General features: G+C 35.7%; 3 protein-coding genes across 4 annotated transcripts; 2 read left to right on the top strand and 1 right to left on the bottom strand.

Moving 5' to 3' along the window:
• Positions 1-484: 484 nt before the first annotated feature.
• coq10a (coenzyme Q10A) lies at positions 485-8,490 on the bottom strand. Its single transcript, XM_048177227.1, has 5 exons — positions 7,878-8,490; positions 6,303-6,449; positions 4,779-4,971; positions 4,588-4,689; positions 485-2,175 (listed from the first exon to the last, which is right to left on the bottom strand). The coding sequence occupies exons 1-5, from the start codon at positions 8,015-8,017 to the stop codon at positions 2,008-2,010; spliced, it is 750 nt and encodes a 249-aa protein (XP_048033184.1). The 5' UTR covers positions 8,018-8,490; the 3' UTR covers positions 485-2,007.
• Positions 8,491-9,366: 876 nt separating this feature from the next.
• Positions 9,367-13,669, top strand: si:ch211-148l7.4 (uncharacterized protein LOC563603 homolog). 2 transcript variants are annotated; one of them, XM_048177617.1, is made up of 2 exons: positions 9,367-9,583; positions 10,419-13,669. In XM_048177617.1, exons 1-2 carry the CDS (start codon positions 9,504-9,506, stop codon positions 11,839-11,841), a joined length of 1,503 nt encoding a protein of 500 aa, XP_048033574.1. In that variant the 5' UTR covers positions 9,367-9,503; the 3' UTR covers positions 11,842-13,669. The 2 variants fall into 2 exon arrangements, with proteins under 2 accessions (XP_048033574.1, XP_048033575.1); XM_048177618.1 differs by lacking the exon at positions 9,367-9,583 and adding an exon at positions 9,663-10,018.
• A 659-nt stretch (positions 13,670-14,328) lies between these two features.
• Positions 14,329-18,298, top strand: snrpg (small nuclear ribonucleoprotein polypeptide G). Its single transcript, XM_048177620.1, has 4 exons — positions 14,329-14,491; positions 14,700-14,722; positions 15,735-15,859; positions 17,983-18,298. Exons 1-4 carry the CDS (start codon positions 14,460-14,462, stop codon positions 18,031-18,033), a joined length of 231 nt encoding a protein of 76 aa, XP_048033577.1. The 5' UTR covers positions 14,329-14,459; the 3' UTR covers positions 18,034-18,298.
• The last annotated feature ends 188 nt before the right edge of the window (positions 18,299-18,486 follow it).

Here is an 18,486-nt window from a genome sequence, read left to right on the forward strand (position 1 = left end):
AACTAAAAACCCACAGGCATTTCTTAAAATATCTTTTATGTGCCATAGAAGAAAGAAAGTCATACAAGTTTGGAATGACATGAGGATGAGTAAACGATAACAGTTTTCATTTACGACAGTCTGGTCGTTCTTTAATGGATTGGTTTATTGAAGTTCAGTTTTAATGGTGAATTTTTGTGTAAAGATCGGCATGGAAAAGATCTTCGGGTCAGGGCAACATGAATAAGAAACTCCACTATAGTCTCTCATGCCGTTATAAATACATGACCCAGATACCACCACCTTACTCAGATTTCCTCAACCTCCACTGCCAGCTTCACTTTGTATTCTTTTGTTCACCATTATGTTTTCACAAGTACTCATATATCTCCTCAGAGGTGAGTCAGTTGTCCTACATGTGCAACTACTTGACAACAAAAAGGTCAATGCATATCCAAATCCAATATGTTGTACTTCAGAGTTCAAGTAAAACAGACACAAAATATGTTTTGAAATAAATGTATATATTCTCAAATTAAAAGAATGCTTGTGCAAGATTATAACACTGACAACAGTTAAGGTTTAGAGAACAGATAACATTCATTTCAGAGAGAATTTGTTCCTAAAACTGTGCTCTTCTTGCTCTTATGAAGCACGGATCATCTCTTTGGTTGTTATTCACAGTTGTTCAACCAAACATTCTCACTTAACAGACATTTAACAAGGTTGTTTTTATGATAACACCCTAGAAATCTACTGATGGTGACGTTATTTCCACGGAAGACTGTTAGACGGGTGTTTGTACAGCACGGATAAATTATCAATCGACATCTCGACAATTACAATGTTATTTGAAGTCATTTATAAATGCCATGAACACTTAGATAAGGCATTGAAATGGCTAAAAATAAAATCTCATAAAATAACCGTTCAAAAAAAGAAAAGTTCGCTATGCTTGATGCTTTGCCAGCTCATACTGTAGCTTTCTGAGAAATCACAATATATGAATAAAGTAGTGTTTAAACAGACATTAATGTAGCAACAAAACAAAAATGGCACAGTCTACATGAACAGGCACTAACTGGGATCACTATTAGGGAAAAACAGGCCGACTTCTCTGGATTTCTCCAAAGCCCTGAGTTTGCGTAAATGCATCCAAAGAAAGCAAAAGCATGCTAAATATAATTCTACCTTCAATACAATACACTACTTCTATAAACAAAGTTTTTTTGTTTTCTATAAGGATAAATATTTAGGTGGGAGAAATATTTGATATCACTCTAACTGTATAATTTATTTTTATTATATTTACAGTTGTGATCGAAGTCACAAACCTCGAGTGTGACTTCTTCAGATGAATATTCTAAATTCAGTGCAGTGTGAAAGTCAAGTAGGTCATTGTAAGCGTGTTCAAATTCAAGCATTTTGAATTCTCACTATATTCAAATCTAGTTGTATAAAGACTCATTTTAAAAGGAATATTCCGGGTTAATCCGCGCCTTTCGCATTCTGTTGATTAGCACCGAAAATAATATAGAATTAAAACCGTAAAATACGTCAAAGCTGCGCATTTGCAGTGGAGCAAGTAAACAATGGTTGTGCTGTGTGTTTTATTGTGTTTTTAAAAACAGGTACAAACCGGAATTATTTTTTTTGTGGTAATCAACAGCGTGCGACAGATTTCACCTAAAACATTCCTTACAGTTTCAGTAATAAGTTCTTCAGATTTGGCCCCAACAAACCCATAGCAAGAAAGAATATGTAAACGAGATGAAACCCTAATGAAACATCCAAGTGTTTGCTCCTCAACTCTCCCCATCCAGAGCTGCAATAATCAATTAATCTTCATTCACAGTCAAAAAACAACCAAAACAAAACATGTTTAAGGTGCAATACCTCAAATGAACTGAAATATTGTCTAAAAGTAAATGGTATCCATCATACCATCCCAACGTTTTCTAGTGATGTGATTTGTCATGCGAGTTTTGTGAGTTCCAGATGTAGACGAGTCCAGTGTGATGATGCACCTCACGTTTGATGGACCTCGTGAAACATGAGCTCACGGGGTATCCTCGTCTCGGGCCCGTACATTTTGCACGCTCTCCGCTCAAAAGCGGCCACCATCTGCTTCACCACCTCGTCGAAGAACACAGTTGCTAACTGCGAATGCAGCAGGGAACGGAACTCGAACGAGATCTGGGGGAAGCCAACGACATCCAGAGAAGAGATTACAGACATGGTAGCTTTACTTCTTAACAAGCACTGACTCTTTGATATAAAACATCACTTAAAAGTCCTATCCTAGAAACTTCTGCCATCCAGTAGTTTTGTTATTGTTAACTAAAACTAATAAAAAACTTGTAGAAATAAACATAAAAGTACGGAAGAGGATTTTAAAAAACTCGTTAAATTTCGAGAAAAAAGTCGAGATAAAATGTTGAGAATAAACTCGTTAAATTACGAGAAAAAAAAAATTGAGAAAAAAAGTCGAGATAAAATGTTGAGAATAAACTCGTTAAATTACGAGAACAAATTCGTTAAATTATGAGAAAAATGTCGTTAAATTTTGAGAAAAAAGTCGAGATAAAATGTTGAGAATAAACTTGTTAAATTACGAGAAAAAAACTAATTAAATTTCGAGAAAAAGTCGAGATAAAATGTTGAGAATAAACTCGTTAAATTAAGAGAAAAAAACTCATTAAATTTCGAGAAAAAAGTCGAGATAAAATGTTGAGAATAAACTCGTTAAATTACGAGAAAAAAGTCGAGATAAAATGTTGAGAATAAAGTAATTAAATTACGAGAAAAAAGTTGTTAAATTACGAGAACAAATTCGTTAAATTATGAGAAAAATGTCGTTAAATTTCGAGAAAAAAATTGAGATAAAATGTTGAGAATAAACTCGTTAAATTACGAGAAAAAAGTTGAGATAAAATGTTGAGAATAAAGTCGTTAAATTACGAGAACAAATTCGTTAAATTATGAGAAAAATGTCATTAAATTTCGAGAAAAAAATTGAGATAAAATGTTGAGAATTAACTCGTTAAATTACGAGAAAAAAGTCGAGATAAAATGTTGAGAATAAAGTAATTAAATTACGAGAAAAAAGTTGTTAAATTACGAGAACAAATTCGTTAAATTATGAGAAAAATGTCGTTAAATTTCGAGAAAAAAAAAATCGAGATAAAATGTTGAGAATAAACTTGTTAAATTACGAGAAAAAAACTTGTTAAATTCCGAGAAAAAAGTCGAGATAAAATGTTGAGAATAAAGTCGTTAAATTACGAGAACAAATTCGTTAAATTATGAGAAAAATGTCATTAAATTTCGAGAAAAAAAAAACGAGATAAAATGTTGAGAATAAACTCGTTAAATTTCGAGAAAAAAGTCGAGATAAAATGTTGAGAATAAACTCATTAAATTACGAGAAAAAAGTCGTTAAATTACGAGAACAAATTCGTTAAATTATGAGAAAAATGACGTTAAATTTCGAGAAAAAAGTCGAGATAAAATGTTGAGAATAAACTCTTTAAATTATGACTTTATTCTCAACATTTTATCTCAACTTTTTTCTCATAATTTAATGACTTTATTCTCAACATTTTATCTAGACTTTTTTCTCGAAATGTAACAACATTTTTCTCGTAATTTAATGAGTTTATTCTCAACATTTTATTTCGACTTTTTTCTCGAAATTTAACAAGTTTTTTCTCGAAATTTAACAACTTTAATCTCAAGATGGTTTTAATTTTTTATTATTGCTTGGCCCTAATCCTCTTCCGTATAAAAGGGTTAGTTTACTCAAAAATGAAAATTCTGTCATTAATTACTCACTCTCATGTCGTTTCAAACCCATAAGACTTTAGTTTGTCTTCGGAACACAAAATGAAGATATTTTTGATGAAATCTGTGAGATTTCTGTCCCTCCATTGACAGCCTACGCAACTACTACTTTGACACTTCAAAAAGTTCATAAAGAGATCGTAAAACTAATCCATATGAATTGAGTGGTTTAGTCCAAATTTTCTGAAGAGACACTATCACTTTATATGATTGAATTTAGGCTTTTATTCAACAATACAACGAGTCTGCGTTCTGATGAACCTGGACGCTTGCACTGTCTATACAACGTCAACAGTGTAGGAGACTGATAGGGAAGAGAAGAAATTGTTGAATAAAGTTATTATTTTTGTTTTGTTTTTTCGCACAAAAAGTATTCTCGTCACTTCATAACATTAAGGTTGAACCACTGTAGTCACATGGACTATTTTAACAATGTCTTTAATACCTTTCTGGACCTTGAAAGGTGCAATGATGTTGCTGTCTATAGGGAAGTCATATGTATGTATATATATATATATATATATATATATATATATATATATATATATATATATATATATATATATATATATATATATATATATATATATATAAATAATATATAAAAAATATCTTAATTTGTGTTCCAAAGATGAACGAAAGTTTGGAACGACATGAGAAATGTCATGTAGAAATCTCCATTTTAGGAGGTTCTACAGAAAGTTCTACAAGCTTGTCAGACCTAGCAACAGTAACCAGAGTTAACTGAATGCAAATGGTACTTACAGAGAAGTCTACTGTACATGTGCGAGGATAGCCAGGAATACCAGGACTAAAGCGCCATATTGTCTCTAAGTGATTGAAGAGTTTACCATCCGAACACACCGCCTGAAATAAGATGGGGTGAAATATAATTAGTCATGAATTCATTTCAGTGAAGGCACTGGAGGTGCTGTAAAGCACACAGGATGACTTACTTTGACGAGATGTGGACGGACGTGGCTTATCATAGAAGTGTATCGTTCAACAACCGGAGGGAAGCCCACTTCTAGCTGGGCTTTGGCGTGACCGGCCCTTTTCATGATGGTTTGGGACTTTTTACACCATGGTACAAAGTGTTTGTAGTCATCCACATTGGCTACCACATCGTACATTTCTTGCATCGAGTACCTAAAGACCAAAACACAGGTTAACCTTTACAATTTCAAAATTAAGCAGAATCTCAAATTGAAAATGAATACAAATACGAACAATAAAACAGTGTTGTTACTGTTAAATGGGGTAGTTGATTATGATTTCACTTTTTAAACTTTAGTTAGTGTGTAATGTTTCTGTTTGAGAATAAACAACGTCTGCAAAGTTACGACGCTCAAAGTTCAATGCAAAGGGAGATATTTTCTTTTAAAGAATTCTCTGTTTAAGGACTACAATAAATGGCTGGTAGGGACTACAACGAGCTTCTTCCCGGGTGGTTAGTGGCATCACTAACCCCAAAATTTACATAAACCCTGCCCCCGAGAACACACAACAAACGGAGTGAGGCCGTGTTGGGCTGCTTTAGAGAAGAGGAAGAGTTGTTGTACAGTGTTGTTACCATGTCGTCATTTTACACCAGACTGCTTCACAAACGAGGGTAAATTCAACACTGGATTTGCACAAAAGATTAACATGACGTCACATGCTAGTCGATGAGTTGAATCAACTCCACAGCAACTACATTAATTTATCCACTAACCGTTCAGAAATGTCCATTTGCATTCTAAAAGTTGTAACTTCTTCCTGAGTCTCTCCATCAGTGTCGACTCCGGTTTGAACAATGTAAGGCTGAACACCGTTACTGACAATCGTCATTTTGGCTGCTGGAGATTCTCCAGCTTTGTTTTTGCTGTTGAGCAACTGTTAAAGCTCCGCCCTCTTCTGGAAAGCGTCCAGGAGCAGCAGCTCATTTGCATTTAAAGGGACACACACAAAAACACTTTTTTTTGTTTACACCTAAATAGGGGCAAATTTGACAAGCTATAATAAATGATCTGTGGGGTACTTTGAGCTGAAACTTCACAGACACATTCTGGGGACACCAGAGACTTATATTACATCTTGTAAAAGGGGCATAATAGGTGCCCTTTAACTAAAACTAAAAGGATTAAAAATCGTTTTCATTAATTAAAATAAAGTTATATGCTATAAATGTGTCTTTTACTTATTTATTGCTTTTATAGTATTTTATTTTTTGGTATTGTATTTTATTTTTATTGGTAGTAGTAATATTTATTTTGATCAGTCATATTTTATTTCTGTATTTATGTCCCTGACTGTATTAGGTCTAGGTTTACTGCTGCCCCACCTCCACTAGATCAATACAGCTCTGTTAATTTATTATCTAACACCACAAAAGCTTGCCATCATCCTCCATAAAAAGAAGGGGTTATTGATCAGGATCAGACGCTGGAGCAATCTTACCTACCCTAGCTTTACTTAGGGAAGGGTAGAGGTCAACTTACCCTAATATTCTCCTCTCTGAATACTCCTTTCTCTTTTTGGTGAGGCTGATGAAAGATCTCCTGTGAGGAGTGGGAGTCAAATCCACTTCAGAGAGACAGAGAGTGCGCGGATAGCGAGTCATCAGGATCCCGCAGGAGGACAAGTGTCTGAAAAAAAGAGGACAAATGAGACACAGGCTTCTGTTAAATACAGTGCATGCAGTACTGTGATGATACAAGAATGGCTTGCGATGGTTATATCATTATACTATGGAACCAAAGGTTTAGTATATTCATATATCGTGATTTTTTCATGGAACTAGCATGATACATGTCCACAAAACATTGCATTCCCAAGCTTCCCCCAACCATGGTAAAAATAGATTCCTCCAAAATACCATAGTGACTTCATGTTACTACTTTAAAAATCATAATAAATCACCTAGTATAAGAATAAAAATCTGTCAGAATCTGTAATAATTATTGAGGTATTGAAACTATGGTACATTTATCTAATAGCAACCGTATTATAGACCACACATACAGTAGTGTAATAAATCGGAATAAAATGGTCACCATTAAAGGGTTAGTTCACCCAAAAATGAAAATAATGTCATTTATTACTCACCCTCATGTGGTTCTACACCTGTAAGACCTTCATTCATCTTCAGAACACAAATTAAGATATTTTTGATGAAATCTGATGGCTCAGTGAGGCCTGCATTCACAGCAATGGTACTTCCTCTCTCAAGATCCATAAAGGTACTAAAAACATATTTAAAACAGTTCATGCGAGTTCAGTAGTTCTACCTTAATATTATAAAGCGGTTAGAGTACTTTTTGTGCGCCACAAAAAACAAAAGAATGACTTTTCAACAATATAGTGATTGGTCGATTTCAAAACACTGTTTCGGAGCTTTACGAATCGAATCAGTGACTCGGATCTCCTATCAAACGGCTAAACTGCTTAAATCACGTGACTTTGGCGCTCCGAGTCACTGATTCGATTCGTAAAGCTTCGAAACAGTGTTTTGAAATCGTTTTGAATCGAAATTGTTTTTTTAGGCGCACAAAAATATTCTGGTCGCTTTATAATATTAAGGTAGAACCACTGAACTCACATGAACTGTTTTTAATATGTTTTTAGTACCTTTATGGATCTTGAGAGAGGAAATGCCATTGCTTTGAATGTAGGCCTCACTGAGTCATCAGAGTTCATCAAAAATATCTTAATTTGTGTTCCGAAGATGAATGAAGGTCTTACGGGTGTAGAACGACATGAGGTGAGTAATTAATGACATTATTTTCATTTTTGGGTGAACTAACCCTTTAAAATAAATAACAAAGCTTTTTATACTTGACATTCTCAACATAATTACATTCTGCGGTAATAACCAACTACAGTATTTTAGCGGAAACTTTAACGTTACCATGGTAATTTTGTGTGTGGGGGGGTGGGGTTCCCACCTCGTTTTGTTCAGCGATGCGACACGTCAATCATTGAACAAAAGCCTCTTATGTGGTGTGTATATAATATTTGTATGTTTATATAATATATTCCACAATTCATGATGAAATGTAAATGCGGTATTTTACCTGATGGACCAGTGCTGTATTCTCTCTCTGCATTTAAACGGGCTGCTGGGGCGACACGGACCGACAGTGGCTATTTCCAGAAACTCACTGAACGTCCGAACACCCATCGGGAGCCGCCGGGCGCCTCCTGACACGGCCATCAATAAAATAGCGTGACCTATCCAATGTGTGTAAAACTAATCTTCAATAACACGATTAACACAGTAATAAACAAACGCGCGCTGTCATCTCTATGTGAATAAACGAGTCGGCTGTTTTTCCGTGACCAAATCCCTGCTGTGTATCATATTTCGCTTCTAGATAATAATCTACTGAAACAATAGTCCTTTCTCCTGCGATTCCTCCGAAACCGATTGAGGTTAAACCGGTGAAGCTTTCATAAGCAGCCGGTGTGTGGGACACACTGTTCTGATGTTTCACCGCCCGGACAGGTGCAGCTGCCGCCAACTGGACCGGAGGAGGACAGAATGTCACATTAAAACAAATATAATATGATTTCAATTCTAAACTGGCGCATTTTCTTTAAATCATCCTAATAAGTGATATATGTAGATAAAAACTCATGACATTAACGAACATATATTAATAATCGTAATAAAAGGGGTGTCATTTCATTCCAACTCACTAGGGGACGATGTTGTGTGGTTTGAGCATATTTCATAATAAAAGTCTTCTACTTGCGTTCTTATCACATTCATTAAAAATAGAAATGTTACTAATTAAAAACTTAATGAAGACTATTATAGTATTTATTGATATTTTGAATCAGCTTGTATTTTTTTAATATTAGTTTATGTTTTAGTAATTTTGCTATGTGCTTTTTGGCACTTTTATTTATTTCAGTTTTAGTAGTTAATTTTTTTTTTAATCTAATACTTATATTTTATTTTATTTTATTTCAAATAACAAAAACGATTTTATAATTTTAAGGTAACAATAACAACACTTAACAACAATAACAACACAGGATTAGGCCTTAGTTCAATTAGGGCATAGCTTTTATAAACTTTCACTAGAAAAAAACATTACTGATGTGCATCTTGAGACAAAACAATATTTTAAGATAATGTCAGTGCAAGTTGCTTTCAGTTTAAACAGCTCAAACATGCATTTTAGTCTAAGACTAGCTTAAGCCTTGTCTATGAAACCGGGGGATAAAGTCAGAATTTAACTCGCAATTCTGACTTTATATCTCACAATTCTGACTATATAACACGCAATTGTGAGTTTATATCAAGCAATTCTGAGGAAAAAAGTCAGAATCGCTAGATAAACAGTCACAATTACCTTTTTTATTTTCTGTTCAGTGGAGGAAACAAGCTAACGTATTTACGTTGAGTGATCTATCTCTTGATAAATGCACTTAGAATAATTTATAATTAAACGTGTATGCCATTTCTAATTTGTTATAATAAAGTTTTTTCTTGGGTCATATTGAATTTAATAATAATAAATCTGCCTCAGTGTCATAAATGTGCATAACAGTAGCGCATGTGAAACGCGCACTTGTGGGATGATGGGTGTTGTAGTTTTTAAAACTGCCTGAACTAGTTTCGCAGAAGCGCATGGGTGTTGAAGTGAAAGTCCGTTTGCGTCGAACCTCACATTTCCGTGTATTCTGCGTTCATGAACTTAAAAACGTCTGCTGTAATGTCCACATTGAGGGGCGAGAAACACATTTTGAGTGATACAAAGTCCTCGAGTGGGTGAGTTTGCATGTCAGCGGCGTAGCAGGACAGCTAGTAAACTCTTCCTGTGTCAGTGTTGCTTTAATGCTCCATGTAGTTTTTCTAGGTGTCTTCATTTTATAGCTAAGCATATACATTTGTTTAATTATTATTTTTTATCCTAGTCAATTATGTGAACCTGTTCTTGCATTGCAATTAAAAAACTTATATACTAATTTATTCCAGCAACCATTACTCCAGTCTAAAGTGTCACATGATCCTTCAGAAACCATTCTATTTGGCTTTGGTCCTCAATTATGCTGGATTCAGGTGCTCTCGGAATTATCGTAAATATGAGTTTCCTTGGGGAAAAAACTGCACATGAACGCCCTCCCATTTCGAAACTGCTCGTAAGCACGACTTCAGACGTGGGAATGATCAAATTTCCGACAGCACGTGAAGGCAGCATTATTGGTGCTCAATTATTAATAATAGTTCTTATTATTATCACTGTTGAATATGGACTTTTCTACTTGATATTTTTGTGGAAACCGTGATAGATTTTTTTAGGGTTCTCTGATGAATGTAGAAAGTTAATTGAACAGAATTTATTTAAAATAGAAATCTTATGTCACATTATAAATATCTATATTATGTCCTTGCTTTAAACTTTTGAATGATAGCGTATCACTAAACAATGATAATATTAATACTGAACTGTGATAATATTTCACAATATTATGGTTTTTACTGTATTTTTGATCAAATAATTACAGAGACTTAATAGAAAAAACATAAAAAATTTGAAATGGAAATTAAATGATTTATGACTGAATGCCATTAATTCACTTTATATTTTTGTATTTTCATATAGCAATATGGATTCCAGACATTGCAACTGGAATGGAGCAAAAAGTGACCAGATTTCCACTAGGCCTAGACCCATGTCGGACACCTTATCCAAACTGGCTCAATTCATCACTTGCATTGAGTACAAACCAAAACCACAGACGTCTTCCTCCATCCGCAAAGACTGCGTCCAAGAATTCTCCGAACTGAATGCCCTTGTGCATCAGCAGGAAAGAGAGAAAGTCCTACAAAAGCTCCATTGCTGTCAACGCTGTGGCCAAAAGTTTGCTTTGCTCTCTAGTTTGCAGCTACACAAGTGCCCTGGTGTCACATCTATGTGCCAGACATGCAGAGGGAAACCCGCAATGAGTTCTTCGTGCCCTTCCTGCGGGACCGAACCTTCAGGCCCACGTCGCCCAGAAGATCCCTTCTATCCAGACAACAGCCCCTATGCGTGCGCCCCATGCGGGCAAGCCTTCGGCCACAAGCAAGAGCTGCTGTACCACCAGCAGGCCGGAGGCTGTCAGCCCGCAAAGACTCTCAAACCTCCTTCGCCTTCATACGCCTCGTTGCCGCCATCTCACCCAAGCGCCAGCGCGTCTCTCCCTTCATGCACTTTGTGTTCCAGAACGTTCCGTTCTACTGCTGGACTTTCCTGCCACATGCGCTTTTCCCACACACATATGGATAGCAGCACGAAGGAAAAGAAAGCTTTCCTCTTTCCATGCCGTTCCTGTGACAAATCATTTACCAAGACATCACTGCTCCACCGGCACAGGAAAGAGGAACACCGGCGCGAAATAAAGGTGAAGAAACCGCAGAGGAACTCTGTGAAAGCTACCAGGCAAAGGCGGAAAGGTGAGACGTATCCATGTCTCCACTGTGGAAAAGAGTTCCTGCACCATCTGACACGCTGGGCGCATTTCAAACACTACACCACTCACCATCAAATCCATCTCGAATTAAGTGCCAAATCAGCTAGTGCTGACGCAGATGGGTTCCACCCAAAGGCAGCTAAGAAGCTCATACCTTCCCAAGAAAATAGACCAAAGAGAGGTAGACCGAGGACCAAAAATCTACCTGCTTTGACTGAAACCAAGCAAGAGGACGAAGCGAAAAGGGATAAGCAGGATGACAGCGATGAAGACGAGGATACAGAGTTTCCCTGTACGTCATGCGATCAGGTCTTTAGCTCCAAAGCTGCTCTGCGTGTGCATGAGGAAGTCCACGAGGAAGTGCCTAAAGAAGTTCATCAACCGGCCGACACGTGCAAGTGTTGTAGTGTGTGTTCAGGTGGGATTCCCCTCTCTGAGATTCCAGAAGATTGTGAAAAGAAAGTCTATCACTGTGTGCCATGTGCCGAGGCCTTCGTAGCCCTGAACACTTTTCTAGAGCACTGCCAGAAACATCTCATACGTGAGAATGAAGATGAATTCAGTGATGACTGAAAGGGTTTCTTCATTTAAAAAAAAAAGAAGAAAAAAAAAGGAATAGTTCACTCAATTGTTTTCTCACCCTCATTTTTTTCTCACAGAACATTAAAAAAAATCTTAAAGAGCCATTGCATATATTTTAGACAAAAAGCACAATTAAAGTCCTCCAAAAACTATTGGTGCATTTCAAAAGAAAAAGCTAAAAGCATATGGGTTTTTATGACATGACGGTGAATAAATAATTACAAAATTTGAATTCTTGGTTGAACTGATCCTTTAAAGGGATTGCTGACCTAAAGATGAAAATTCTGTCATCATTTACTCACCCTCATGTCTTTTTAAACCTGTATGCATTTCTTTCTTCTGCTCAACACAAAAGAAGATATTTTGACGAATGTTAATAACCAAACAGTTTCGGTTCCCATTGACTTCCATTGTTTTTTGTGTACACAGTAAAAGTCAGTGGGAACTGAAAACATTTATTTAACAACATTCTGCAAAATAGAGTTGTCAAAAATATCGACATCGGTACTGAAATTTAAAAAATGTGACGTTTTGAGCGCTGTTGAGCAGATTCGTAAACACCTCTGATTGGCCATTGTGTTCACGTGCTCATCAGATAGGTCTGTGATTGGCTACAATGATCAATGCACGGGAGCGTTTGAATTTAAAAGCGTTTTGAAAGCGGGAGCATTTGAATGCAGGCAGCTGATAGATGTGTGTATCTGTGTAATTGCTCGGTGAAGAGCATCATTGATGTCTATTTACAACAGTTTTTGAAGTTTTGTTCATTGTAGCCAATCACAGACATATCTGTTGAGCACATGAACACAATGGCCAATCAGAGGTGTTTATGAATCCACCCAACAGTGCTAAAAGCATCACATTTTTACAATTTCAGTTCCGAAGTCGGTACTTTTACTCTACTTCAAAATATGTTTGGAATGACATGTGTTGAGTAAATGATGATAGAACTTTCATTTTTGGGTGTACTATCTCTTTAAGAGCAGGGAAATTCTTCGGCAGATGCTTTAGGCTATCAGGAATTACATTCATCAGGCATTTTTGATTTGGGTAAACTGTCTAAATACGATCAGTATTGTACAGATTTTGATTTCTGTGGTTCATGAGGTATAATGTTGTATGGTGTAAACAGGATAACTCACTCCTACACTGAGCCAAACTGCCTGACAAATAATAGAGGCCTTCGATAATAATGGCAAGCCAATATTATTTTGTCAGATACGGGTACTCAAATAAAACCACTTCTACTCACAGCGTAGTTCTGCTCTAGGATGTTTTTCCATACTTTCACACAGAGCTAGAAGACATATATCCATTATATTACTGTGAGAATATGGTGATTTGATTTTTTTTGACACGTACACATACATCTCCTCTGTTTTCTAAATGGCCAGTGCCTGTGCTGAAACAAAACCAGCTAAATTAATGTGCTTCTTGTTGTCTGTTAAGTTGGGGGACATAATATCTTTGGATCTGTGAGATTTGGCTACTGAAGTTTTGCAGCATATTTTATTATATTGCATTCTACTCGAGCATTGAGAAATTTCTGTTTGTATTTCATAAAGGAAACAAAATAAGCTTTTTTCTTATAACATATATAGTCAAAATATCACAGTCTGAGAATGTCTGTTTCAAAATCATATGTTTGCTGCTGAACATTGTGCAGAAAATCTAACATGTTAATTTGTAGAAGCATAACGGATATTAGTGTGTTTTATATACATTATATTTTATGCTATCATACCAAATGTTGCAAGTATAACTTCATTACTTTCTTTCTAGATATATACAGGAGAATAAACGTTGTGTAGAAATGAGACCTCAGATCTGTCTCAGGTGAATCTTGTAAAGGAAAACAGTAAAATTTACTGCATTTTTGGTTAATTTCTTTATCAGTGGTTGTTAACCTTTATTAATATTCGTTTCTGATGTTTTATGTAACACTTCTAACATTTTGTTTTCCTGGCACCAAATGGGCCGCAGTGATTTGTTTTCAGCTTTTTCTCTTTTTTTTTTTTTTTTTGCACTTATCTTTTTTTGTCTTTAAACACTGTAAAGAGTCCACTTTATGGCTCACATTGTACATGAGGAAGACAAATATATATATATTTTCAAATCTTCTATTATGAACATAGACTGGAGGCATTTTGAATTTACATTACTCTAATCTCTGGGTGTGTTTACTAGCAGCTACCTCCAGTATTACCTGCTTTGTCCCAAGATGTGTGATGATTTCTTTTCGTTTGAAAAAGTAAAAAAAAATTACCTCGTCACTTATTACATTGAAATAGTTTTTGAATAAATCGTTAAAAAAACGTTTGGTAGTGGTTGTTGTTATTTTTGTCACCTTTAAAAATGACACAAATGGTACAAACACGACATTAAAATGTGCTGTAGAATCTTTTCCTGAACACCATCATGTCTCGATGTTATTGAAGTTCGTCCTCCGGTACAGTAGGGGGCGACATTGCACACGGTGACCCACCAATACAGAAAATCCCGCGACCTCGAAAGCCACTTCCTGCACTTCAGGCATCTTTCTTTCCGTTGTTTGAAACGTGTTTCAAACGTTTTTGTTTCACAAAAGTGTTAGATCTAACTAAATAAACATGAGCAAAGCACATCCACCTGAGCTGAAAAAGTAAGTATTTCAAGCCTTTGGTTGAATGGAATCATAAATGTCTTAGAATTTGCGATACACATTAATTCTACTGCTGTAGCCGGTTTGTCTAATGTTATTTCGCAACATTATTCTCATTTATTGCACTGATATAGTATCTGTAGTGTATTGGCTCTGTTTCGAATTATGGTTTTAAAATAAAATGCTTGTTTTGTTCTTGCCTTTTAAGATTTATGGACAAGAAGCTTTCACGTGAGTATAATGCGTTTTTTTCTTCACAAAATATCCAGAAAGGTCTAAAATACAAGGATGTCATGTATCTGGAAGTCTAAATAACTTTTAATACTAACAATGGTATATTTTAACATTATTTGTGTTAGGTGCAAATAAGTAAAAAAAAAGAATAAATAATAGTGGATAATGCACTAAATCTAAATGAGTTTTCTACTGCATGTATTAAAGGATTAGTTCACTTTCAAATTAAAATTTCCTGATAATTTACTCACCCCCACGATCATCCAAGATGTCAATGTCCTTCTTTCTTCAGTCGAAAAGAAATTAAGGTTTTTGATGAAAACATTCCAGTATTATTCTCCTTGTAGTGGACTTCAATGGCCTCCAGACGGTTGAAGGTCAAAATTACTGTTTCAGTGCAGCTTCAAAGGGCTTTAAACGATACTAGATGAGGAATAAGGGTCTTATCTAGAGAAACCATCACTCATTTTTCAGGTCAAAATTTGGAATAAATTGTCATATTCAATATGCTAGTGCAAGTAAATAACGATTAGTTCAAACTTTGACCTGTGGAGGGCAGTAATACACTTAGCAGTGTCTACACTGCCGGAATTCAAATAAAGAGAGCTAGTTCAAGATGAGCATTTATGGTTAAAATGTATATAATTTTTAGTTTTAGAAAAATGAGCGATTGGTTTCTCTAGATAAGACCCTTATTCCTCGTCTGGTATCGTTTAAAGCCCTTTGAAGCTGCAATGAAACTGTAATTTTGACCTTCAACCGTCTGGAGGCCATTGAAGTCCATTATAAGGAGAAAAATCCTGGAACGTTTTCATCAAAAACCTTAATTTCTTTTCGACTGAATAAAGAAAGACATGGACATCTTGGATGACGTGCGGGTGAGTAAATTATCAGAATTTTTATTTGAAAGTGGACTAATCCTTTAATCTGTGTTCAGAATCACTGTCTAATGGTTTTATGCAAATGTGCGTTTCTTTTGTGAAGACAGTGTTTTTGTGTACACTTTCAGTGAAGCTCAATGGTGGTCGTCATGTTCAGGGCATCTTGCGTGGGTTTGATCCCTTCATGAATCTGGTGGTTGATGACACTATAGAAATGGCTCCAGGAGGACAGATGAACACCATTGGGATGGTGGTCAGTACTCAATAATACCACAATCTGTTACATGACTCATAGTGAAACATAACTTTCTGACACAAGTATGTTATAGAAATTCACTGTTTTGTAGGTGCATAGATGCAAAGTCCTCACCTTTCAATGAGAACTCACCTTTTTGAAATCAAAACAGGTCACCTATGGGATTTGCATTGATCCAGTGAGAAAGTGTTTTATGGGGGGGTATTTGGGAACTTACAAGGATAAATAAAGAACTGGTTGCTTCAATAATTAGCCTACTGTACAGTGTTTCCTTTACTCTATAATGGGTAACTATGTCTATAATGGGTAATATTTTATGTATTTGAGGTCTGAGATGTGGCAAACAGTATTGCAGTCTAATCAGCCAATATTGTCTTAAATATCCTGCATAGCATTTTGTTATTTACAACGTGAGATTTTTGGCAAAATGTTGCAACAATGTTAATTTTTTTTGTGCGAAAAATTACAGTTTTGGACATTAAGGGATTTTTTTCATGTATTTTTATTACCCTGTAAGTAACTACAAATGAGCATGTAAAGCAAATAACTTGAAGAAACATTCTGAGTGCAGCATGCCCCTGCCCAGTGCAATGTTCTCACCTTTTTACCTGTTTGCATCCCTGTAGGTGTGAATATTCACTTGCCTCGCGATTTGATTATAATAATGATTGGATTAAAAAATTATTCTCTGTGCATCACGATGCATTTTTCCCTCCAATTCTTTTATTAATAATAATTAATATATTAAGATTCACTATATGGTTCTTTTATCTTTATTCAAAATAGTCACTGCATAGTCTTTATTGTATTAAATATAAATAAATTGATTTATTATTAAAGCTACAAAAGTTATTCAGTTAAAGGCGCTCAAAGCGATTTGACGCGTTTTTAGGCCCAATTTTTTGGGCCTAGAATTTTTTTCTATGCACTAGCTGCCTGTCCCCTGAACACACTGTAAAAAAACACGGTCTCTGTAGTCGCCACAAGCTCCGAAAACTGCAATAAAAACAAACTGGTGCAGCCTGGACCACTTAACATAATAAACATGCTCCAGCCAATAACCGACAAGCAGCATCAATACGCAAGCTACTTACATTTTAAATGCGCGTTCATGACTGTTTCAGGAAGCACGGAGGGGAGGGCCAGGAGGAGTAGGAGGGAGGGTCTAGCTAGCCTCTGTTTTGTTTGACAACACTTCGAACGTCAACAGGAAGTTACTCCGCTCAAATCGCTTAGAGCGCCTTTAAGAGCAGTGAGTGATTCCCTGTTTTCTTTTTTGCTTGATTAATAGCAGCAAGTTTATTATATTAAGACCTAATGCACAGATCTAATATAATGTTAAACATCAGGATTTCCCTCCAACTGTTTACATTCACTTAAAGGGTTAGTTCACCCAAAAAATGAAATTTCTGTCATTCCACACCTTTTGTGTGCAAAAAACAAAAATGTAACTTTATTCAATAAATTTCTCTCCCCTGTCATTTCAGATTTCAGTCCATGAATTTCAGATTTCTTACTTATAGTAGCTTCAGTTTAAGGGAATGTAATTGCAATGTGTTCTTATCTGTGCAGTGATTAAAGGGGGGGTATCACACAGTTTCTGCCAATCTCATGTTAGTCTTGAGTACATATCGAGTAACAATGCATCCTTCATATCTCTGAAAAGTCTTTAGTTTTATCATATTTATAAAAGATAGATACGCTAAACCGAGTCTTTCCGAAAAAAACAGAGCTCCTGGTGGCGTGTCTGCCGTCAGTGCCGTGGGTGGAGCTAAAGAGTCACAAGCGCGCGCAGCTTCTGCGTAGAGATCGCATGCTAGCTGCGACATCATCATAAATAAAAAGGGAACAAAAATGTTCATGTTGTTTACATTATATGCACTTGCGTGCCGATTGCCAACAAAACAGACATATGATGCAGCTTTACTCACCACCCCCGATCTGCAAATCCAATCCTGGACTTGTTTACAAAGTATTCGTTACCGAAATACTCTGTCAAACGTCCAAACGTCTCGTTTTGAAACTTTGGCCATGATTAGCATGAGAATCAAACTCTTTAACAGTGTAAATAAGTCAGAATGCAACTTTAACCTGTTTTCTGTTTTGGTGTATCTCTTCAGGTAATCAGAGGAAACAGTATAATCATGTTGGAGGCTCTTGAACGAGTATGAGGAACATGCCCAGCTTTTTCCCCTGCTTGTCTGGGGTTTTTTTTTTGTTTGTTTGTTTGGTTTTTTTTGCATCCAGCCAAGCTAATATCAAAATGGGTTTCTCATGTCTGTTTACAGGCTAAATACTAATGCAGAAATCCTTGATTGTTAAAATATTCTGTTTTATACGATCACCTTTTTTCTTTTTTAATGTTTTCTTATGCCTGTAAAAATTTGTGTACACAATTCATAAAACATTTTTGTGAATAAATGGACTACAATGTGATTATCCTTTTTTTTTTTATTCATATTTGATTGGTGTAATATTCAACAGTCAACTCAGTAAATTTATGCTTTTGAAGCCATTCTGTAATCTTGACTTGTTAAAATGAGTTTAAATGATTTCTTTGTCTAATCTAGCTATAAATGTTTTTCTGTTGACGATTATAAAACAGGATAGGATAGAAATAAGCA

Source organism: Megalobrama amblycephala, linkage group LG24 (genome assembly GCF_018812025.1).
Source record: "Megalobrama amblycephala isolate DHTTF-2021 linkage group LG24, ASM1881202v1, whole genome shotgun sequence".
Taxonomy (NCBI): domain Eukaryota; kingdom Metazoa; phylum Chordata; class Actinopteri; order Cypriniformes; family Xenocyprididae; genus Megalobrama; species Megalobrama amblycephala.